At 48.0% G+C, this 24,680-nt stretch overlaps 1 protein-coding gene across 1 annotated transcript in view; it reads right to left on the bottom strand.

Moving 5' to 3' along the window:
* CD6 (CD6 molecule) overlaps nucleotides 1–22,453 on the bottom strand; it is a 42,663-nt gene extending 20,210 nt beyond the window's left edge. Inside the window, exon 1 of the mRNA XM_058526749.1 lies at nucleotides 22,209–22,453. Coding sequence (XP_058382732.1) covers nucleotides 22,209–22,269 — 61 coding nt within the window. The 5' untranslated portion in view covers nucleotides 22,270–22,453. The remainder of the gene's footprint in view (nucleotides 1–22,208) is intronic.
* Between the last annotated feature and the right edge of the window lie 2,227 nt (nucleotides 22,454–24,680).

Raw genomic sequence — 24,680 nt, forward strand, 5'->3', positions numbered from 1 at the left:
TGCTCTGTCTTTGATGGGACTTGGAGAAGTTGTGACACCCAGTTGGGCTGAGTCTACTTTGTCACAGAGACTGAGGCTGTCCTGGGGGCTCGGTTGGACAGCACGGTCCTCGTTCACAGAGGTGACAAGTGTCGGGTGGCTATGGTGAATAGACCAGATTGTTCCCAATGGGGCTCTCCAAGCCCCGGAAGGTTGGAGGGACTTCTTTCCCCTCGGAACCCAAGGGAAAGTCAGCATTTCGGTGTGTTCGTCTTAATTAACTTATTTTACAAGATTTCTGTTTGTTCGTTTTCGTTTTTTCCATCATACCTAGGAAGGCCTTGAGGGCACAAAAAAACTCAATGCACATGCTATGAACTGAATGTTTGTGTTCCCCTAAATTCACATATTAAAGCCCTAAACCCCACTGTGATGGTGTTAGGAGGTGAGGCCTTTGGGAAGTAATTAGGATTAGATGAGGTCACGAGGATGGGGCCGTCATGACAGGAAAAGAGAGCAAGAGACATGAGATCTGTCTCTCCACCATGTGAGGACACAGCAAGAAGGTGGCTGTCTGCAAACCAGGAAGAAGGCCCTCTCCAGACACTGAATCCACTGGCACCTTGATCTTGGACTTCCCAGCCTCCAGAACTGTGAGAAACAAATGTTTGGTGTTTAAGCCACCCAGTATGTCGCTATAGCAGCACGAGCCAAGGCAGCACATGATTCACAGAGAAAGATGATGGCAAAGGCTTCAAGAATCCCAGCCCCCAAAGACTTCAATTACTCATGTCAGAGAAATCCAGTCTTTTTAAATTTCTTTTGTCGCTGTGTCACACAACAGAGGATGTTCACCTGCATGGCATCCTCCCTGCGTGCCCAGATCAAATTCCCCTCCTCTCCACCACCTAATCCAGGGGAAGTGAAGACAGCAATTCACAATTGCCCCTGAAAGGAAACTCAAAGATAAGATCACAAAACACCACCGGCTTTGGGGTGTGTTCGATTTCTGGAACTGCCCCTCTTTCTCTCGTGCTCAAGAAAGTGAGGGCATGTGAGTGACATTATCCTGAAAGCTGAGAAATGAGTCTATTGCTGACCTGTTTTCAATTCTATTGACATTTGCTGAACGTGTACTACGTGCTGCGAACTGGAGCGAGTATTAAAGAAGTAAGTGTAAATGGGACGATCCTGGGAGGGAGAGATTCCACAACCTTCCCTGAGCACCAGTGCATTTACTTATCAGTCACCACTCGAGAAATTCTTTTTTCCTGATTTAGAACGGGGACTTTGGAGACAGAACAGTGATCTGAATCCATCTCTGCCGATCACTAGCTGTGTAACCTAGGGAAAGTCACTGAGCCCTGCTGGATTTCAATTTTTACCTGACAGTGGGCATAATACACGGGCCACATCAGATTGCTTTGAGGAGTGTATGGATAATATATGTAAAATGCTTAGGACGTGGTATATGGCAGCTGTCATTATTATCCCTCATCCTGAGGCTTTCAACTGCTTTCTCTTTTCCAGTCCTGAGTGAACATGGGAGGGCAGTTATACATTCATCCCAGGCATAAAGAGTCTCTGAGAGTCTTCAGCCTTCTCTGCAAAGGGACAATTTCAGTCCCCCAAAGGCTGCGTTCTTTTCTCCTCCCTCCCTGTCTTTCTTATGAACCTTATCCGAGCTGCCGCACGCTCACAACTTGCTGCTCCCTTCCCTCGCTCTACAAACATGGCGTCCAGTGTTAGAGATGAGATGCGGAGTGCAGTTGCCATGGTAACAGGAGCGCCTCTAAAAGCAAAGGCTCCTGTGGTCCTGGCTCCAAGGCTTGCTCAGGCTCCCGTGCCAGTCTATAGCTTCTTTGCAGCTACCAGATGGTAAGACGAGACACCACCAAGCATAGAGGATCCTGAGCAGCTCAATAAAAATCCCAAGGTGTAACAGGAAGGATGTGGCTCCAAGAGAGCCCAGCACGCCCCAGACACTGGCCATATGCAGGCCCCATCTTCTTGATCCCCCTTGAGAATTCAGACCACTGAGTTCAAGAGGTGTATGTCCAGGTCCCTTCTCTAGAATTCCGATTCAGTAGGTCTTGGATGGGGCCCTTGCATCTGGTTTGGGTAGAACCATCTACCAGGTCTTGGGCAGCAGAAAGAACATTGGATTGGAACTGAACAAGCCTGGGCTTGAAAACCAGCATCCTCCTTACTGTGGGGACCTTGGGCGAATCTCTTCATATGCCCGACTTGCCTTCCTCACCTCACAGGTATAACAACCTCGCAGACTGAGTAAGACCACAAGAAAAACCCAACATCTGGCCCACAGTAAGTACCCAAGAAGATCTTGCAGAATCAATGAGTACAAACATATATATGTGATAGATGTGTGCACATATGTATAGTAGGTGGAAAAAACAGATTATAAACAAAATATACAGAATGATCATATCCTTATAAATATAATGTATAGAAAAACAGCCAATGATACATTATAAAGTTGAAGATGCTCATATCTTGACCCCTAAACCATACCTTTCCATATATATGCTAGCAAAAAATTCTCTGGTATGTTCACACACAGACGTATACAGCAATGTTTGTAATAAAAGAAAATTAGAAGCAATCTAACAGTTTGCCAGCAGGAAATAATTAAAGATACTGTGTTGGGGCCAGCCCTGTGGCCTAATGGTTAAGTTCCGTGCACTCTGCTTTGGCAGCCAGGGTTCACAGATTCGGACCTTGGGCGTGGACCTACACCACTCATCAGCCATGCTGTGATGGCAACCCACATACAAAATAGAGGAAGATTGGTGCAGATGTAAGCTCAGGGTGAATCTTCCTCAAGCAAAAAAAAGAGGAAGATTGGCAATGGATGTTAGCTCAGGGAGAATCTTCCTCAGCAAAAAAAAAAAAAAAAAAAGAAAAAGAAAAAAAGATTCTCTGTTATATTTATAGACTGGATTGTTTAGTTAAAAGAATGAACTAGATCCGTATCTATCCACTTGGATAGATCTTGAAAACATAATATATTGAGTGAGAAAAGTGAGCCATAGAATAATATGTCTAGCATGATACAATTTACACAAAATAGAGCACAGGTACCAATACTATCTATTGGGTCTTGATACATTTTTATGTAATAAAAATAAAAAAACATGAAAGAGGAAGGTACACACACCACCCTTCGAGCATGAGTGGTCTGAGGAGGGAAGGACGAGAAGGCATTTCAACAGTATCTATATGGTTTTCTTTCTTATTAATATAGATCTGAGCAAATACGGCAAAAAAATGTAAACATTTCTTAAATCTAGGTGGTAGGAATGCCTAGGGGTTGTTGAAAAACTCTCAGTGCATTTCTGTGTGTTTGCAACGTTTCTTTCTGACAAAATGTCTAGAAGATTCCATAACAAGGTAGTAACAACAGTTATCTCTGAAGGTAGCATTACCACTAAGTTTTTTTCTTTGTTTTTCTGTATTTTCTAAATTCTGTAACATTTGTACTCCATATCATGTTAGTGATGAAAATAAAACAACAGTTTTTTAAATGAGAACATACTTGAACTACCTTTGTAAATTGCTCCAATTATCTTTAAGCCCCCCGCCAATGATTCTTGTGTGCTTACATGGGTTTTAATAGTTTTAAATTCTCTACTCTCCTTCACAATGCTCAGAGGAAAATTATTAGTATTCTCACTTTGCAGCCCAGTGTCCATCCAGGAGGCCCAAGTGTAAGGGCTGACTAGAATCCTGTCTCTCTGTGGTAGGTGCAGACAGAAGCATGAACAATGGGCTGGAGGAAGCCAGAGGAGGGAGAGTCCAGGAAGTTACTGCAGAGGAGGTGTCCCTGGGCCAGACTTTGACGGTCAGGGGCACCTCTCTGGGGGAGGGGGAGCAGATCCACATTTACCGAGGGCTTCCTCTGTGCAGAGTGCTTTATATCCGTTGTCATATAGAACCCTCGTGACAACTCTGTCAGGAGGTGCTATTATGAAACCCATTTCACTGACAAAGATGCTCAGAGATATTAAGCTACCAGCCCAAGGTCACAGAGCTTGGAGTTGACAAAGCCAGAATTCAAATCCACATTCGTTCATCAGATTCACTCTTTCCACTGTATTAGGTGGCTTCAACAAGTGAGAGGAGGCAGAAGGGCATTCTGGGTAGGGGGTACAGCATGAGCAAAGGCCTGGAGGTAGGACAGGTCCTGGTGTGGTAAGCTAGAGAGTCAAGTATGTGAGATTCAAGAATAAAATCCCCCGGCGCATGGCCCTCCATGCGAAGGGCAGGGCTGGGTTTCTGGGTTTCAGTGGAGGCTGAAACTCCGCTGGGCTGCACAGGATTTTCCGGGGGGCCCGTCCCCACCCACCGGCTCTCAGGAAGGACTCTGGTTCGAAGTCTCCGAGAGCTGCTGGAGCAGCAGTTTCTGGGTGAATGAAGCTTGAGTGTGGGCAAGGGATGAAATCCCCCAACCCCCCGGGGTGATGCTGACACCTTTCTGTGGTGGCCTGAAGCCCCCTTCAGAGAAGGGCCCCCTTGAAGTCAAGCATCCAGAAGCTATCATAAGTCATCGGCGTCCATCTTAGGAAGGAAACACAGCCCTTTCCAAGCAGGTGGCACTTAAGGCTGGGACTAGAACGTCTCCTGGGGGGAGTGGGGACCAGCCCCGGCTCACCCAAGCACGTCCCTGTGCCCATCAGCTCCATGCTCTGATGGTCCCCTCCCCACCCACAGCCCACCTCCTCTCTTTAAACAAAGCCAGGCCCCAATCCAGGTTCAAAGGGGAAGCTAGGAAGGCACTGGGGATGTTCAGCCTGACTCTCCATGGCCCCCTTGAGTCATTAGCAGCCGGGGGCTGGCAGCTGCCAACGGCCAGGTGGCCTATTGGACCCATGAGTTCAAGTTCAGGAAATAAATTTCAGTTCCCTGCAAGGGAGGTAACGCCTACCGTGTGCCCCGCTTTATACAACCAGCCTGTGTTCCCTTGTTGATCTCCATCAGGGCCCATGAAGTCTCTGCTTTCCAGATGAGAAAACCAAGGCTCAGAGGAAGGAGATGACTTGCCCAAGGGCACAGTGACTAAGAGGTAGAGCCGGAATATGACTTCAGGGCTCTCTAAGTCCAATCGCACATTCTTAGCGATCAGGCGTTATGGTCTTCCCATTTGCCCCTCCACACACCACATCTAGAGTGTTTCTGAGGTGGCTCAAAGTCCTTTTATGTTCCACCTATCTTAACCTTTAGTCAAGGAGATGCCATTCATTCACTCCCTTCGTTTATTCCTCACCCTCGGCCATGCCCCTGCCCTAGTGGAAGACACAGACGTACTCAGAGTTGATTATGATCAAGTGTAAGTGCTATCCCAGGGGTCAGAACAAAGCACTGTGGGGAAAATAGAGGTGGGAGGGAATAATTTTGATTCCAAAGAGCAGAGGACAATTGGAAAGGAGTCTTAGAGGATGAGTAGGAGTTCTCAGGGATGAGAAAGTGATGGAGAGAAGATAGGTAAGCCTTTGTCAAATAACCAGGGAGATCTAACTTGCACCTTTCTGGGGGTGAGTGGGCAAGGAGGAGAGATCATGTAGGGCAGTGACCTATCTCTCTGTATGCCCCCCTTTCTCCCCGCCAGTGGCCTGGCATCATGGGGCTTCCCCAGCCTTCTTTGCAAAGGTGCTCAAGCCCTGACTTAATGCTGGGAAGACATTGTTGCTTTCTCAGCCCCTGAACCCCCATGACGGCTAAGATCTCTGGTCAGCGCCTCTCACCACGGTGCCAAGTCTTTAGGCCTTCAAACTGGAGCAAGTAGAGACCCGACTGAGAGTTTGGTCAATGCCAAAGGATGACGGGCCCTTGGGAAGCTTTGGAGAGGTCTGAGGTGGGCATCCCAGACTCTGCTTTGAGATGAGGGTCTGGCACAGTCAACTGACCTCCCACCTACTCACTCGCAGCCCCATCCCGCCCTCCCAATCCACTCGTTTGGCTGGTGACTTTGTTTCCAAATTCCAGAGTCCTGGGGAGCAGAAAAGCCAAGAAACCACCTCCATAGGGCTGGTGGCACCAGGGCAGAGCTGGAAGCGTGTGGGCCACGAAGTTAGACTGACGAGGGTTCAAATCCCATCTCTTCCTCTTAATACCAGGATCTGGATTTCTTAAACTCTCTGAGCCTCCGTGAACTTTGTCCACACAGTTGGTGATGTTAACACCAACCTCCTGGGGCTATTGAGAGATTGCGAAAGACAATGAGCACCACAGGGCCTGCCTCTCAATAGTCATTCTGGCAACACCCTTGCACCATCCCTTACTGCAGTTCTGAAGCCCCAGACACCCCCAAACTGAAAGTGTTTTCATAACTCTGTTGGTGGCAAGATCTGACTTGAACCGATGCGAGGCTGTTCATAGTCTGTTTATTCTGTGGGCGTGAAAAATCATACGTTTTGCTGCAAGAATGTTCAAGTATTTGATCCTAACGGCTGACCAGGCTCCCACTGAGACATTCCGTGATACACAACATATGCACCATGTCACCTTTCTAAAATCCAAACATTCTAGATTCTCAATTACACCTAGCCCCAGAGATTCCAGAAAGAGATTGAGGACCTGAAATGGTTTTCTGTATTTCCCGTGAAGGAGTAGTTGTGGATCAGTTCTCAAAATTTAAGGCCAGAAGAGTTGCCTTTCCTCTTCCTCTCTCCTCGCCTTCTTTAATGGAGACCCTCCTCAGACAAGAATCTCTTCTATAAATCAGTAAGGAAAAGACAAGCAATAGAAATACGGACAAAAGGCGAGAACAGGCCCCTCCTAGAAGAGGAAACACACAGGACCCATATGAAAAGTATCCAGCCTCACAGTGATCAGAGAAACACAAAGAAAGGCCACAGGGAGATACTATTTTATAACCACTAGGTTGTCGACAATTAAGAAGTGTGGTAGTACTGAGTGTTGGTGAGAATGGGGATCAACAGGAACTCTATACATTGCTGGGGGGAAAAAAGTTGGCCCAACCACTGTAGAAAACATTTCCATAGTCATGACCCAGAAATTCCACTCCTGAGTCACATACACAGACACAGACACAGACACAGACACAGACACACACACACACACACACACACACACACACACAGTGCAATGGGTTGAATTGTGTGCCACCAAAAAAGAGATGATGGAGTCCTAACTTCCCAGATCTCAGAATGTGACCTTATTTGGAAAGAGGGTCTTTACAGAGGTAATCAAGTTAAAAGGAGGTCATTAGGGTGGGCCCTAATCCAATAGGTCTGGTGTTCTCATAAAAAGGGGAAATTTGGACACAGATGTATGCACATAGGAAGAATGCCATGTTAACATGAAGGCAGAAATTGGGGCGACGTTTCTACGAGCCAAGGAATGTCAAGGATTGCCGGCAAACTACGAGAAGCTAGGAGAGAAGCATGGAACAAATTCTCCCTCACAGCCCCCAGAAGGAACCAACCCTGCTGACACCTTGATCTTGAACTTAGCCTCCAGAACAGTGAGACAATAAATTTCTGTTGTTCATGCACCAATTTGTGGTACTTTGTTACGGCAGCCCTTGGAAAGGAAGTCACACGCATACTTGCAACAAAGGTTGCCTCCAAGAGGCAGGAACTGGGGAGACCCCACAGGAGCTTCTAGGGAATTCTGGGAGGGAGGAGGGGAAGCTGCAAGATGGGTGGATACACCCCTCCTTCACTTCCGGGTCACCAGAGTCTATAAACCCACCAGTGCTTTGTGGGACTGAGTTTCGAGGCTATGTTGACATGGCTGGAACTGAGACAGCCCCCAGATGCAGGGGACTAAAAATTATCTATAAGGATCTTCAGGGAGGGTTTTAGAGTCTATCCAGAGCGCAGAACTGAGGAGCTAACACTTGGGTTATACCCATTGCCCTCAGAGAGACAACTTGCCCAAGATTGCACAAGAAGTGGCTGACCCTGGAATCAAATGCTGATCTCTCGAACCCCAGAGTCCATGTATTCCCAGCCGTCATGACAAATATTCATCAAAACCAACATGATGCCCATCAGCAAGCCCATCTTCATGCTGATGAGACTAAATGCCCATGATGCCCCAGAGATGTACAAAAGCCCTCCTTCAAGAACAAAAGGCTGTGTTGTGTGAGGTGCTGGGTGAGATTTCTTTTAATGTGGTTGTTATAACGTTTTTACAATAAGGATGACTAATGTTTACATCGTGTCTGAATTTTCAGCTGGAATTGGGTGGGAGTAACAGAGAGAGATGGCAGAATTGAGATTAGCCATGATTATGACCTTGGGTAAGTCCCTGCCCTTTTTCAGGGTCTCAGTTTCTCCACGGCAAAATGGATGGGTTGGGCCAGTTGGGGTCTGACTGCAGTGGGGGGTGGATGGAGGGGGGGCTCTGTCACCTCTGATTGCCTCTGACTGCCTCTGATTTTAGGATGCCGATCAGACTGTGCTTCCCTCCCTCACGGTACAGCCCTCCACTGTCCCTACTGCCTCCACCCATCTCATCCTCCCACCAGTTAACACACTGTTTCCCAAACTGATTAATTTAAGATTCAAGATTAGATAGTATTGAATCACACAGTAGGCAAATTAGTCCTTTTCCAATTCTTCAGTCCTTGGGATTATGAATCTTACTGTGGTACTGCTCAGCGTTTAACACCTAACAATTTTTTTTTCAATTATTTTATTGAGATCATAATAGTTTATAACTGTGTGATTTCGGGTGTACATAATTATTTATCAATTTCTGTATAGACTTCGTTGTGCTTACCACCAGTAGCCTAATTTTTGTGCATCACCATACAAATGTGCCCCTTTACCCCTTTTGCCCACCCCCAACCCCCTTCCCCTCTGGTAACCACTAATCTGTTCTCTTTATCCATGTATTTGTGTGTCTTCCACATAGGAGTGAAATCATGCAGTATTTGTCTTTCTCTGTCTGGGTTATTTCACTTAACATTATACCCTCAAGGACTATCCGTGTTGTGCAAATGGGATGAAGAACAAAGCTGGAGGCATCACAATCCCTGACTTCAAAATATACTACAAAGCTATAGTAAGCAAAACAGCATGGTACTGGCACAAAAACAGACACACAGATCAACGGAACAGAATTGAAAGCCCAGAAATAAAACCACACATCTATGGACAGCTAATCTTTGAGAAAAGAGCCAAGAACATACAATGGAGAAAGGAAAGTCTCTTCAATAAATGGTGTTGGGAAAACTGGACAGCCGCATGCAAAAAAATGAAAGTAGACCGTTATCTTACACCATACACAAAAATTAACTCAAAATAGATTAAAGACTTGAATGTAAGACCTGAAACCAGAAAACTCCTAGAAGAAAATATATGTAATATACTCTTTGACATTGGTCTCAGCAGCATCTTTTAGAATACCATGTCTACTCATGTAAGTAAACAAAATAAAAAATTAACAAATGGGATTACATCAGACTAAAAAGCTTCTTCAAGGCAGAGGAAACCATGAACAAAACGAAAAGACAGCCCACCAACTGGGAGAAAATATTTGCAAATCATATAGCCAATAACAGGTTAATTTTCAAAATATGTAAAGAACTCATACAACTCAACAACAAAAAAACATAACACTTTTTAACAAGGGGAGAGCTGACTCGGGTTTGGGTGGCTGGCTAGTTAATGACAGTTTTGTTTTCAGTGTTCTGTTTGTTTATATGGATATGTTCTATTGGAGTAATATTGGTTTGAGATATATGATAGTGACAGATTTCTGGGTTTAAATAAACTTATTTAGGTTTAAATCTGGAGCTGACTGTAAAAAATATTTGTTAAATAGCTGTGTATGCATAAAGGGCAAATCAGATCACACCCTTTTATACTTAAAACTCATTAAGTAGTAGATGATAACAACAACAAACAAACACATAGAGACAGAGATTGGATTGGTGGTTACCAGAGGGGAAGGGGGGAGGGAGGAGGGCAAAAGGGATAATTTGGCACAAGTGTGTGGTGATGGGTTGTAGTTAGTATTTGGGTGGTGAACATGATGTAATCTATGCAGAAATAGAACTATAATGATGTACACCTGAAACTTATACAATGTTATAAACCATTGTTACTGCAATAAACAAAAAATTAAAAAAAAAAAACAACTCTCCAATGATTTCCCATTTCCCTCGGATTAATTCCAAGCCCTTATGTGATCTGTGTTTCCTGACGCCTGCCAGCCTCTCCAGCTCCAGCTCCCCACACACCCCCTCCCTCTGTAATCTCCCCCAGCTTGTCAACCTCATTTCTGCTTCAGGGCCTTTGCACCTGCCATTCCCTGGTCTGGAATGTTCTTCTCCCTGATCTTGGCATTCCCAGCTCATCTTATCATTTAGATCTCTGCTCAGATGCCCTCAGAGGCCTTACCTGGATCCCCACCCCAGTTACTCTCGGTCTTCGTTACATTGCTTTATTTCTCCTGTTGCACATGTTCCTCTCTGGTCTGATACTGTTTTAAAAATGTGGTTGCTCCTTTGTCTATTTTCCCCATTGGAATATAAACTCTTTGAAATCTGAGGCTTTGTCCCGTATCCTCAGTGGCTGAAAACGTTGCCCAGGATGCAGCAGGAGCTCAACAAAGGAATGGCGAGAATTGTAAAGGTGGAGGGATAACTGGTCGTGGTAGCAGAGAGGAGCCGAACCAAGCTCCAAAATCTGAGGCAAGGCAAGATGGCAGCCCTCAGAGACAGCCTGAGGTGAGCTCGCACGCTGGCCTCATCAGCACCAGCCTTCAAGGCACCAAGCCAGCTGGCTCCCGCCCACTGAGCCAGCAAAGAAAGCCAAGTCAGCAACCACAGGTGTAGAAGGAATGATGGAGTTATAACATCACCATCAAGAAACTGTCACTATAGGGCCGGCCCCGTGGCTTGGCAGTTGGGTGCTCGCGCTCCGCTGCTGGTGGCCTGGGTTCGGATCCCGGGCGCGCACCGAGGCACCGCTTCTCCAGCCACGCTGGGGCTGTGTCCCACATACAGCAACTAGAAGGATGTGCAGCTGTGACATGCAACTATCTACTGGGGCTTTGGGGGAAAAAATAAATAAATAAAATTATAAAAAAAAAAAAAAGAAACTGTCACTATAATAACTGATTCAGGCCAGAATCAGCAAGAATGTTACAACTAGTGGGTAAAAGTTTGAGGGGGACCAAAATATTTATATCTTCTCAAAGAACCTGCCCACCAGATACATATTAATTGAAATGAGAAAAGACTAACTTGACCTAGAAGACATCACCTTAGCCAAGCAATCAAAGTTAGGCCACCAGTGATGGGGCAAGCTGACACCACGTGCCTCTTGATACAACGCACCAAGAAGGATGCAACATCACTTCTGTGACATTCCTGCCAAAAGAGGTAGGACCTAAATCTAATCATGAGGAATCCTCAGACAAAACTAGATGAGGGACATTTTACAGAATAACTGGTCTGTCCTCTTCAAAAAGATCAATGTCATGAAAGAGAAAGAAAGTCTGAAATTATTCTAGATGAAAGGAAAATAAAGAGACACGAGAATAAAATGCAGCACATTAAATGGAATTTTCTTTTGCCTTAAAAGATATTATTTTAGAAACAACTGGCAAAATCTGAAAAAGGTCTGTACATTATCTAATAGTATTATGTCAGCGTTAATTAGCTGATTTGGATAAGTGTACTGTGATTATGTAAGAGAATGTTCTTATTTTTTAAAAAAACAGACACTTCGAAGTATTTAGGAGAAAGACATTATGTCTACAATCTACTTTCAAATGGTTCAGGAAAAAAGTAATAGAGAGAAAAATAGACAAGAAAATGATAAAGCAATTGTGGTAGAATGTTAACAGTTGGGGAAGCTGAGTGAGGAGCATATGGGACTTGCAACCTCTCAGTAAGTCTGAAATGATGCTGAAATAAAATGTTAAAAAACAAAAAAAAAACCTGAGAGAAAAAGAAGGCAGCGGCTGAGGACTCGGGAGCTGCAGAGATGGTGCAGGCAGCGCGGCTGCAGGAAGCTAGCTCCTTTCCTCATTAAGCTGACATTTCAGAGACCAACCAGGGTCACCTGTGGTCACTTCAGATCACGTCAAACCACAGCCCTCCCCTGTCATCTCCCCATCGCAGTGGGGAGCTGAGGACACACCTGGCTTGCACAGGGCCCACGCCACGCCCTTTTGGGTAGGGTGAGAAGAGGCCCTGGGCAGGGTCTGCAGACTGAGCTTCTCACCCCTGCTCTGTGATCTTGGGCATCACTTCCCACTCTGAACCTCAGTTTCTTCCTCTGAAAAATAGAAGTAGATGACTGGCAACTCTCTGGGGTTTCTTCCAGCTCAGATACTGTCATGATATTTCTAGAATCCTCTCTGGAGAGTGCAGCACATTTCTCCAAGGAGCTTAATTCATTTGAGTATTTAGTTTAGCCTAAAGAAGGAGGGGAAAGTGAGCCTTACTGAGCAGAGTAGGGATGGACCTCCTCCTGGTCCAGGGGGCCTCCCCACCTCTGTCCCTTGGCCAAACTCAGCTCCCAGGCACCCTTCCCAGAAGAGGAACACCTTAGCCAAAAATTATACTGAAGTGTAGGTAAAATCCTTCCCCCAAGCCCCATTTAGAAAGCTGGTGGGGGTGGGTTGAACCAGAAAGACTCTGGTCTCAGTGCTGTCAGCAACTGGCTGCACGGCTCAAGCTCTCTGAGCACCAGTTTGCTCTTCTGTAAAATGGACAGAGCCGTGCCTGGCTCTGTGCATAGCTGTGAGGACACAGTGACCTCACCTCTGCATCCTCGCTGGCTCAGGGCTCAGTAGGTGACTTCCAAATCGGAAGCGGGGTGCTCAGATGGGATCCCCAAGACACTTTGAGAAGCTCCCAGCTCTGAGGCTCCTCCTCTGTCACACAGCCCGTGTACCCACACGGCCCTGGTCCCTGGCCCCATGCACAGACTCCCTGGGCATCTGCTGGCACTGCCTGGAGAGCCCGGCCTGGCTCAGGGTCATGATGGAGTGGTTGGGGGTGGCCTAGAAACATATGAGGGGGAGCTTCTAATGTACCCTGCCACCCTCTAACACACAGTGGAGACCCAAGGGCACCCCTCTTTGCAGAGCAAAGGAAGAAGATCACTTTCCCATTAGGGGGACCCCAGTCCAGCATCTCCGAAGCGTCCCAGAGCTTCCTCTTCAGCCCATCAGCCCTGCCTCCCTGCCCAGCCTGGCCTTCCGGAGGCTCTCTCCGCTGCCATTTTGAGGCAGAATGCAGTCGGCCACAGGACTCTACAAAATGGCGGGCGGAAACCTGGTTTCATTCTGTTCTCCCTCTGCCGTCCCCACGAGCTCCTGCTCTGGCCCCAGGCCCAAGAGCAGTTGTGGCCAAGGAGCTCTTTAGCACCCTAAGAAGCCCCCATATTTCCCCAAGTACTTCACAGACAACATCTCATGAGGGCTCATCCCAGCCCTGGGCTCTGGAGGATACTGTTGACCCTGCTTTACAGCAGGGGAAACTGAGGCTCAGCGTGCATGCTCAGCCAGGAGGTGGCTTCCGACCCTCAAGCACCTTCAAGATTTTTTTCACCCAGCTTCCATGACAGCCCAGCTAATGACGGGTGAGGTGCAAAGTCCCCAGAGAATGAGGAGAACCTTCCTGCAGAAATCTTGAGGTAGGTGGGATCCACCGCCCAAACCCTGCCCATGTTCAATGGATGTGGAGTCATAAGGTCAAGATAGAGATCTATTAGTCGGTGTCTATTAGCTGCTGGATCTAGGAAAAGTCGCTTCACCTCACTTCACCTCACTTCACCTCTAAGCCTCAGTGGCTTAATCAGGAAAATGGGGGTAACAACTTGTACTTCATAGGGCCGCGATGAGGAAAAGGCAGGTTTATGAGTTTACAAAGTGCTGCCCGGGAGGCCATTATCCTTGTGATCGCCCTGCTAGCATTTGTAAATGCGCGTTTTGTGTGTGCTCCTTCTTCGGGCCAGTCACTGTGCTTGGCGTTTTCCTATAAGCTCATTGAATCCACATGACACCGCAGTCCGGGTGAGTCAGGAGAAAGAAAAGAGCCTGGACCTCAGCTCCTTTGGGAATTGTGGCCCCACCCGCCCAGCATGCCCTGTGGCACCAGCAGGCCTGGCTGGTCAGCACTGCCCTGCAGCCAGGCCCTCTTGGGCCATCACCTTGCCTGTCCAGTCTCCAGACTTCTGCTCAAATGGGTCCTTTGCTTGAAATGCCTTTTTTCCTCTTAACTTTTTATTTGGAAATTATAGATTCACAAGAAGTTGCGAAAATAGCACGCAGAAGTCTCATGCACCCAACTTCCCCTGATGGTGACATAGTACGTCACTAGAATATATTACCAAAACCAGGAAGTTGATATTGGCACATGACAGTGAGACTATCTCCCCAGGTTTGTGTGTACTCATTTTTTAAAATGTCTTGGTGCCTAGGACGTTTTTGTCTTCCTTCTCTGTATGGAAAAGCCTCTTGTCCTTCGCGTCCAGCCCCTCTGAGACAGTGATGCCCCTCTCTCTGAGAAGCTCAAGCTCTCCTTCTTCTGACTCCCAGGTCCTGGAGGCAGTGTAGCCCAGCAACGGAGAATATGGGTTTTGGAGACCTACAGACATGGATTTAAACTCAGCATCAGCCACCACCCTGGGACACAATACATAGCTTTCTGGGCCTCGGTTTCCCCACATGTGAAATGGGGGCAATTGCCGCAATATTGAGGTGGGACAAGATAAGCATAGCTGATGCTTGGCAAATGGTAAGTCCCCTGCAATGGATGATGGTTGTGGTTGTCATTGATTGCATCTGTTGTCACACTTATCCTGAGCTGATTCTTGTGTGTTTTACCACCTTTCTCACCTTCGTATCTCATATCTCAGTGCCAGCACAGGGTCTGGTATACAGCAGGTGCTAAATAAATGTGAATAAATGGAGCCCCCTGCCAGGCTAGCTTTCCTTTGGCTCATGGTGCCTCTTTAACTTCACCCTGCTTTATTCCTGGCCTGGGTGGGCAGGGTAAGTGCCCAGCAAGCACCATGAAGGCTGGGCCTGGGGGAGGGAGGCAGCCACATTTGATCCCATCTGTCCCCGAGAAGTCTTCCAGGAGGCCCAGGACCCAGAGGCCCCTCAGGGCTGTTCCTGGATGCAGTGGTGAGGCTGCAAGCCCAGAGGGTGTAGCATCTGGGGGATATGCCTCATATGTGGATGGAGCCCCAAGGGTATCCAGCCAGGAGACAAGCCCAGCCACTTTTTCCTGGTGGGAAGAGCACTGAGCTGCCAGTCAGGAGACTTAAGCTCAAGCCCTGGCATTTACTAGCTACAGACTTTGGACAGATCTCTCAGCCACGCTAAAACTGGGTTTCCTCATCTATGCAGTGAGGTCGTCATGTGGGTAAACGAGCTCATTGTGCAAACAGCAGTCTGTTAATCACTAAATCCTGTATTCACATAGACGCGATCTTTGTCCTTGCTGTGCAACATGTATAAGCTTACCTTTTGGAGCACTGCTATGTTTAGGCATTTTCAGATGCATTATCTAATTAATTTTCATACCTTGGTAAGCTAAGTGTTTTTGTCTCTAGCACACAGAGAAGCTAAGAAACAACCCGTGGCTCCTACAGAGCTGGGACGGGGAGCCCAAGTCTCCCTGACGCCAGGGTCTGTGATTCCACACGGCAGGATGCCGGCTGGGTTATCACGTTGTGTGCATTCTAGGGCTATTTTCTAACAGCTGGATCTCCGCTCCCCCCAGCCAGCTGCCCTGTGCCACAGCCAGTCAAGTCTCAAGGAACACACATAGATGGTAAGGATTTTTAGGCTGGGTCTTTAGTGTCTAATTTGCCCATTTTTCCAGTGAAAAAAACGAGGGCCAGAGAAAGGAAGGAACCAGCCCAAGATTACCCAGCAAGCTAGAGCCAGAGCGAGTTCCAAAAATTCTTCTCCACCTCACCCCTCCTCGGGGTCTCTTCTCCCGCACTGCAAGCACTCAGTTCCCACAGCTCAATCAGGGGACATGAGTTCGGGCACCATCCCCAACTTCAAGGCTCACCAGGAAAATCCAGGGGCTTCCCAGGGGCCTGGGGACAGGCTGATATGGGGCGCTTAAGTCCAGGGTGTCCCTCAGAAAGGTAAGCAGGTGGCTTCCCCAAGCTGTATCCTGTAAGGAGGGCAGATTTCCCACCCTCACTTCCTCTGGGTCAGTGTTTCCGAAGTGTGGGGCACATACCCAAAGGTTTGAGAAATGATTTAGGTGGTCACTGACATGGCATGAAATATCACCAAATTACATGAAGGAAATTATGCCCCTTCATTTCCCTTTCAGCCTCCCTGATTACCCGGAGGAGGAAATCTCCCAGGGGATTAGTCCTTACATCTCTCTGACACCTACAACCCTCCCATGTGAGAAAGGGAAAGCAGCAACGCATCTGCCTAGCTTTGAATGACATTGTTTTCTTTCCATTATGTTTATTTTCACCATTATTACCATTATGGTGATTTACAATGGCTTTCCCTTTAAGGGAGCAATATAAAGTTTTTTTCTAAAAATAAATGTATTTACACTTTAAAAAATCATTTAAGAAAAGAGTATGGGGTAAATTGTTAGGTAGATGGCAGCTTTAGCAAACACTGGGGAGGGACGGGAATGAGGGGTGCTGGGAAGTTCTGCTCTGGGTAACTCACTTCTCCCTGACCTGGCCAGGGGCGCTGGTGCTGAGCATGGGACAGAGGGTCTGCAGGACCCTGGGAGTTGGGAAGCAGGCCAGGGTCTGCTCAGTGCCGGGCTGAGCACCTGGCATGGGCAATAGTTAGTGGTTTCACAGCTGTGGTCCAGGCGGAGGTGGGGGTGGGGGTGGTCTTTTCCTCCAAGCCCCCGTCCCAAAGTGTCAGTTGGAGCCACCTGCTTATTCCTGCTTGTCCCCCAGGGAGAAGGCTGATTCTTCAGCCTCAGAATCTGACAGCTGGGACCCAATTTAACCCCTGAGCTTCCCTATAAGAAAGTGAAGCTAGTGTGAAGTTCGCCTCGATAAACGCAGACTGAATGAGGGAGGCCGTGGGCAGCGTTTCTCGCTCATTCTAGATCCCTCTGTAATCATCTATGATTAGCTAAATGTGCCAGCCCCAAAGCCCTAGGAGCTGCCCTGTCCCACGTCACCTCTGTGGTGACGGCCACACTAACCATCCCCACAAGTCATTGACCTGTGACCAGAGAGCCAAACTAAGCCAGGAGAAATAGGCAGATGCCTGTCATACATTATTTATACATCTAGAGTTGTAGTCTTGCCAGGCAGGAAGAATGCGGAAAAAAAAAGAATAGAATAGTAAACACATTTGTTTAATTTAATCTAATGAAGTGGTGAAGCCCACTGGGTTGGCAGGAGACAGAGGATTAGGGCTTTTTTGGTTTTTTTTGTTTTTTGCTGAGGAAGATTCACCCTGAGCTAACAACTGTGACAATCTTCCTCTATTTTGTATGTGGGTGGCCGCCACAGCATGGCCGCTGATGAGTGATGTAGGTCCGCCAAGTGGAGCACGTCAAACTTAACCATTAGGCCACAGGGCCGGCCCCTGTAAGTCCAGTAATTTTTAACAATGAGGACCTAGAGGTTGCGGGTCAAGGGACCAGCTCAGTGGGAGGCCATGGGCTATCAGAGAAGGCACTGTATGTGGTCAACAGCACAAGAGAATCGTATCTTATATTTTGGCAAAACAACAAAAAAGCCGACCTCATCTCAGTCCACTGAGATGGAAACTCCAACCTGCTCAGGATAACCAAAGTTACCTGCAATGGTACAATTCTTTTCTCTTTGGTACGTGGCTTTTAAGCCCAGGAAGATTAGAATTTAAAAAATAGAGATGATGAAGTAAAAAAAAATCCCACAATATTTGTACATTTGTGTTAAGTTGGATCAAGTTCTGTGTGTTGGTGTATAAAGTCCTGTATTTGTAATGTTTAAGAACATTTGGAGGCCTGGCCCCGCGGCCTAGTGGTTGAACTCAGTGACCTCTGCTTCAGTGGCCTAGGTTCGGTTCCCCCGTACGGACCTACACTGCTATTTGGCAGCCATGCTGTGGTGGCGATCCACATACAAAATAGAAGAAGATTGGCACAGATGTTAGCTGAGGGCGCATCTTCCTCAGCAAAAAAAAAAAAAAAAAAAAAGAACACTTGGCCCCTACAGTTTCTCATGTTTGTGAGCAAGTAATTGACCTTAGTTGAAAATTTAAGAGAATTTGACAATGTCTGTAAACATTATTAGAATATTTACAAGAACTTAATATTCACTTTGTTTATAAGTTAGTTTTTTAGATCTATAAGCATTCTTCGAAATCCTTGGGAAAGTTTGTTTCTTAGAAGTATTTGAATCACCAATAAGAAAATCAAATTCATTAAATTTCTAAATACAGTTAAGACTATCTAAGGCAGTTATCCAATATAAATATAATGCGAGCTACATATATCATTTTAAATTTTATAGTAGCCATATTTTTAAAAAGTAAAAAGGAATAGGTAAACTTAATTGTAATAATAAAGTTTATTTAACCCAACGGATCCTAAATATTATCATTTTCACACGTAATTCATATAAAAGTTATTAACAAGATATTTTACATTCATCTTTTGAACACATCTTCAAAATCTGCTGTGTATTTTACATTTTTGACACATCTCAATTCCGACTGCCACATTTCCAATGCACACTCTAGTGGCTACTCTATCAGACCTCACAGATCTAAGGGAATTTAATTAGCTACATTTATAAGTGGTATTTATTATTTAAGGAAGCTCACTCCATTCAACCTGATTTGCTCAAATATTAATCAAAGACCCCTTGAGAGTCATTGTTAAAAATTACTGGACTTATGGGGGTTGGCCCTGTGGCCTAGTGGTGAAGTTTGGCACGCTCCACTTCACGGACCTACACCACTCATTGGCGGCCATGCTGTGGTGGCCACCCACATACAAAATAGAGGAAGATTGGCACAGATGTTAGCTCAGGGTGAATCTTCCTCAGCAAAAAAAAAAAAAAAAAAAAAATTAGTGGACTTATAAATAAAGTGAGATTTGTATATTGAACTTACAAGTTAAGAAAAAATAGATCTTTTTAATTTGTTAATTTAAGAAACTATTTTGTTAAGTAAACGGAAATAGCTTTATCAGTGCACAACAGCAGCCCTCGAGGACCTCGTCAACCACAGTCCAGATGAAATTAGAGTCCCCAACCTCGGCACTGCCCTGGTAGGGAAGGCCTGGCTCTGTGACTGCATCGCAGGCAGAGTATCAGATCTGATGGAGCCTTTGGGTGTGGTCTGACCAAAGCACCCCATTCCACTGACAGGAAAACAGGAGTCCAGAGTGGAGAAGGAGCACATGGTGAGTTCAAGGCAGGGCTTGGACAATGTTCCCGTCTTCTGACCCCACCCCATCCTCCCCAGTCAAGGGCTTCTAGTTCATTCTCTCTGCCTCTTCATCTCCAGTTGGCTGATCAGGAAACCAAGGCACAGAACTGGAGGGTAGGTGGACAAACTGGTCGTGGACTCAGGCCTCCTGGGTGCACCAGCAGAGAATTAGAAAGCATGGCTTCCTAAGCCGCAGTCTCTGCCCTGGTCGTTCAACAGCGCAAACCAAGGCCTGATAAGAGACCAGCCCAGCTTGGCCAGAGAAATAGCTGTGTGAGGCCCAGGATGGAAACCTAGAGCTGGGACTGGCAAGAGGAGCAGGAGAGGGGGGCCCGCCGTGCACCAAAGGGCCACGGCCAGGTCTGCCGGGCCCAGGAGGGCCATATTCCACCTGCCTGTGGTCCCAGAGCATAGCCTGGTAACCCCACCAGGTTTCACACACAGTCCTTGGCGTGGAGGCCCTGGAACTTCCTCCCGGGCCTAGCTCTCCCAGCTCCCTTTCCTCCCTCTTCTTCCTTGGTTTTCTTTCTTTCCTTTTCTTTGCTCCTTGGAGGCCTTAAATCTCCTTTCCCCAGCCTAGTCTGCCCGACACCCTGATTTGGCCCAGGAGATCCCGCAAGCAGATCTGGGCCCCTCTTGCCCTCCTAGGGTGAGGTCCCGCTGGGGTTTGGGCCTGCTGGACCAGGGCGGCGGGGAAGAGCGCCTCGGGCAGGTCCGGGGAATGGCCTCCCCACGTCAGCTGGCTCTGGCCACACACAGTTCCCCTCTGCCTCCCCCACTTCACTCTTGGGGGGCTTTCGCTCATATTTCTTTCTGCCTGGAATGCCCTTCCTGCCAGGCCATATTTCTCAGCAGTCAGACCGGGGACCCTCAGGAGGGTTTAAGGAAGCAGCATTCAGTGCCATTAAATCGCACAGCAAGGGCATATTCTCTGCTCAAAGTGCTTTCAGTTCCCCTGAAAAGTCAAGAAGAAAATCACAATTGGGAGCCAGCACGTCCTTGTCACCCCCTCAGCTCCCTGTCTCAGAGAGAGCAAGCCGGGGCTTCAGGCCCTTTATGTCCGTCTGACCTTCGGCTGACACATACCAGACACCGGTCTTCACGACCATATCTTTTCATGTTACCTCTACGTTTTATTTTATGGCACATGATGTCAGTTTTCCATTTGCAATAGTGAAATAAATTTTCCTTTCAAAACTAAACTTGTATTGGTAATAACAAGTGAGTCAACTGAACATAGATGCAGTTTTAAAAACATAACTAACTAACTGTACCGAGAGTGGAGTGGAGGGGACAGGGGTGTCAGGGCAGGATGTGAGGACTGAAGAGCAGGGAGCTTGGATCCAGGACCCCTTTGATGCACCTTCCTGAGCTCTGCCCAGGCCCTGGGTTCCTGCCTCCCTTCGGGCACCGTTCAAGGCCACTTCCCCAGGCCCGGGGGCCGGCTGCTCATCGGCTGTAGCACCAAGGGCACCCAGTGTCCAGCTCAGCCTCTGGCTCTCATTCCTGCCCAGAGGCCATGGAAGAAGCTGATCAGAAGCCCTGGAAGGGGAGAGAGAACAGGCAGCCTGTCGTGCCAGGGGCCGGCCAGCAGACCTTCTGGCCCCAGACTGAACTCTGACCCCAGGCGGGCGGCTGGGCCTCGTGGAGAACAGAGGGTGGCAGCGATGGAGACAGGGAGAGAGAGGACCACCCTGACCTTCTGTCTCAGCTCAGGGGCTGGCGCTCCTGGTAGAGCCAGAGAGGCAAAGCTGACCCACCCAGGGCCACTCCAGAGCTAACTGGCTTTCGCTGAACCAGTGTGAGGTCAGGAGGCTCAGAGCATGTGCCTCTAGATCGAGGCAGAGAGACGAGGCACCCCCGGATAGCTCCCCAATGCTCCCAGTCCTCCTAGCTGGCTCAGACACCCCTCCCGATGGGGCCTTCCTGGGTCTCCTTCACACCAAACTGAAAGCATTGGCATCTCCACTGCCAGGTGGACCCAGACTCTCCCGGCCCAGAATGCTATTTCCACACCAGTCCCCCAATCCCCCAAATGTGAGGGCCCAACAGCAGCAGAATCTCTCACATCTCTGGATGCCCACCCAGCTCCTGCCAGCTTGGACCCCGCACTCAGCAGGTGCCAACAGCATCTGACGAGCACAGCCCAGTGCCCAAGCCTTCTGGCCACCTGATCCCCCGGCCCAGGTCGCGAGGGTGCTTTGGCGCCCAGGTTACGAGGGTGCCTTGGCACCCAGGGGAGCTCAGGATGGGGGCAGGTGGCCTTCAAGAACCTTCCTGTTCACTTGTGCCCTAAACTACTTCAACTGGTTGTGCCAGAGCCACCAGCGACCAGCCGGCCTCACTTCCCTTGGCTTCCAGGGTTCTGTTTCACGACAGCTATGCTCTGAGTGGGCCAAGCCTGGTGAGCCCACAGCCTCAGCATTGGGGTTGAAAATACAATCACCAGTGGTCCTACCTCTCCAGAAGGTGAACGGTTCCTTCCTGAGAGTTGGTAGGATATGAGGATGCGGGAGTTCCTGAGCCTACAAGTGGGAGATGTCTCCCTCCTAAGACCCTGGAAGCCTGTTGGTAAGACACCACGCATGCTGCCCACATTATCTCACCCTCGGGAGTCCTCTTGGCACTGTGCAGACACAGCCCCAGCCCCTGAAGGGGGTTCCTGTACCCTCCCGAGCCCTGATTGCCGTTGGCACGGCTGGCACCTCCCTGGTATCAGAGTACAGACTTGGCTAAAAGGCTCCAAAAAGGTGAGCAAGAGAAAAGAACCAGACAACAGGCCAAGAGGGCAGGACCCAGGTCCTTCAGCAACAATGGCAAGAGGCTGGATGAGGAGCTACCTGAGATGGCTGCCGTCAGCAATCCAGCGATCACGAAGAAGATCCACATGTCTGCTGCCATCTTTGACCGCTACGCACGCCCGCCGGCAGGAAGCTCCATCCTAGGGCCAGGAGGTGGACACGGCCGCTGAGTGCCCCTCACACCCGCTCTGCTCTTTGCTGCTCCTGTTTGTATCTTTCTCCCTGCTGCTCTCTCTTGCACACATGCGACCAAACCCAGCCTGTGAGTCTCTCTCACGCCTCTGTGCTCGACTTGTGGTTTGGTCTCCAGGAAGTCAGGCTGGTATTATAGGGGCTGCTAGAGAGAGCCCAGCTGCCTTTGCTGCGAGCCCACCGAGCCTGGCTGAACCCCAAGGGTCAAAGAGTGAGACACACACACACACATACACACACATGCACACACACTCAAGGGTCTCCTAAGAAAAAGGGAAGTGGAGGGGGCATGCCTCATTTCTGGAGACTTGGTACATAGTAGATGCTCATTCAAAACATGTTGGAAGAGTGAATGAGTGACCCACTGTCTGTCCTATTCCAAGGAATCCCGCTCTCCTGTGATTAAATCCCAAGGTTTACCTTGTCCTTGGGTGCATGGTGGCTGGGAAGAAGGAGGGCAGGGTCTTGTACTTTTGAGAGGGGAGAGACTCTGCCTCCCCTCACAATAATTAATCAGGAAGAGCCTAAGAGATGGTCTGTCCCTCACCTGCTTCTACAAGTTGAAGCCATCCCCTGAGATGGCACAAGAGGGTCTAGCGCCCTCACCTCCGGGTCCTGGAGTGGGTGTTCATTACTCCATGGGAGTCAGGCATGAGAGCTGGGCCTAGAAGGATGAGCAGCATTTCAGCAGACAGTGATGGTGGGAGGCCTCTGGGCCAGAAGGAACAGCAGGAGCAAAGGGGCAGAGGCAGGAAGCCCAGGGCTGGTTGGGAGACACTGAGTTGTCCAGTTGGGCTGCAGTGGACACCGGGAAAGAGACAGGGACCAAGTGTGTTTAATTCACCACTGGACTCCCTGTGGGGCCTACAGTAGACGCCGAATAAATGTTGTTGGGTGAACGAGGGAATAGATAATTTGGTTGTATAAGCAAAATCTTTGAAGAAATTGAATACAGAGGAGGCTGGTTCTGTCTTGGTCCTTCCCCTTGATGACCTCATCTCAGATTCACCTGCTCTGGCCTGACACTTCCCTCATCCCGCTTGTCTTCATTTCCTCACCTGTGGAATGGGGAGGATTCCTTCACTGGGTCCCAGTCTTGAGAGGGCATTGGAAGTTGCAGGTTTTGGAGCCACTGGGAGCCAGGCCCCTCCCACCGTGAACCCTGCCCAGCCCTGCGGGGTGGAAGGGCTCTGGCACCAGCTGAGGCTGCCCTCTTGTGGAAGGTCACTGGTAGCACAGGTGGCCGATGGGTGCCTCCAGCTCTCGCATTGAATTCCATTCAACTGACACCTAGAGAGACTTTGGTGTGGGGAACTCTGGACGGGCTCTGTGGAAGGCAAAGAGAGGAAACCATATCCCCGCCCTCAAGGAGCTTGTAGTTACAAACACAGGGAAGCAAACCACAGGACAGGGTAGGAGGAGCACAATGAGAGGTGTCCTGCTGATGAGCAGCATCCTACATATGTCTGAATGGGCCGGGAAGGATGGCTAGACTTCCATTTCTGGCAATATGGTAGACAGCATATGCTGAAAGTTCTCCTGAAACAAAACACCAAAAAAAAAAAAAAAAAAAAAAGCTGGATAAAAGTATTTTAAAACATCTTTAGAAATGCATAGCTGAAGTGGCAAGAAATTAAGGACAATCATCAGAGGCCAAAAACGACAAGAAAACACAAATCCAAAGAGATACTTGAGAGCAGAAGCAGAGGTTGCTCTGTGGTACCTGCTGATCCCAGGTGGCCAAGGACTTCAGATTAATGGGCCCTGACAAGACCTAGAGCCAGCGCAAAGTACAAAACAAAATGAGAAACCTCCCACCTAGAGCAAAACAATGAAAAACAACACCCACAACATGTGAACTAGGAGAGGAAAACCTCTCAAAGGGAGCGGACACAGAACTTGCTAGACTCAGCATTGACTCAGAGTGGAAGAAAAAGGAATGTCAACCCTGAATGCTCCTAACCACAAGTAGGCCCATAAACGGGTCTGGAGGTGGGATTCACAGGACCTGCGTGGCAAAAACAACAAACAAACACGAAAACAACAGGAGAGTTTAAAGAAAAATAGATAGTAGTGCCCTAGGCACTTGGCAGAAACAAATGCAAAATTCCTCTCAAAATTAATTTACCTTAAACTCAAGCCTCAAAGAATTCCCACAGAAAAGTTCCCAGGAACGTGATCTCACATGCAAAAAAAAAAAACATAAACCGCAAAACACAATTTATTAGTTGGGTTCTCCAGAGAAATAGAGCTAATGGGATATATATAAGAGATTTATTATAAGGATTGGCTCACATAATTTGGGAGGCTAAGAAGTCC

Source organism: Diceros bicornis, chromosome 31 (assembly GCF_020826845.1).
Source record: "Diceros bicornis minor isolate mBicDic1 chromosome 31, mDicBic1.mat.cur, whole genome shotgun sequence".
NCBI classification, from domain to species: domain Eukaryota; kingdom Metazoa; phylum Chordata; class Mammalia; order Perissodactyla; family Rhinocerotidae; genus Diceros; species Diceros bicornis.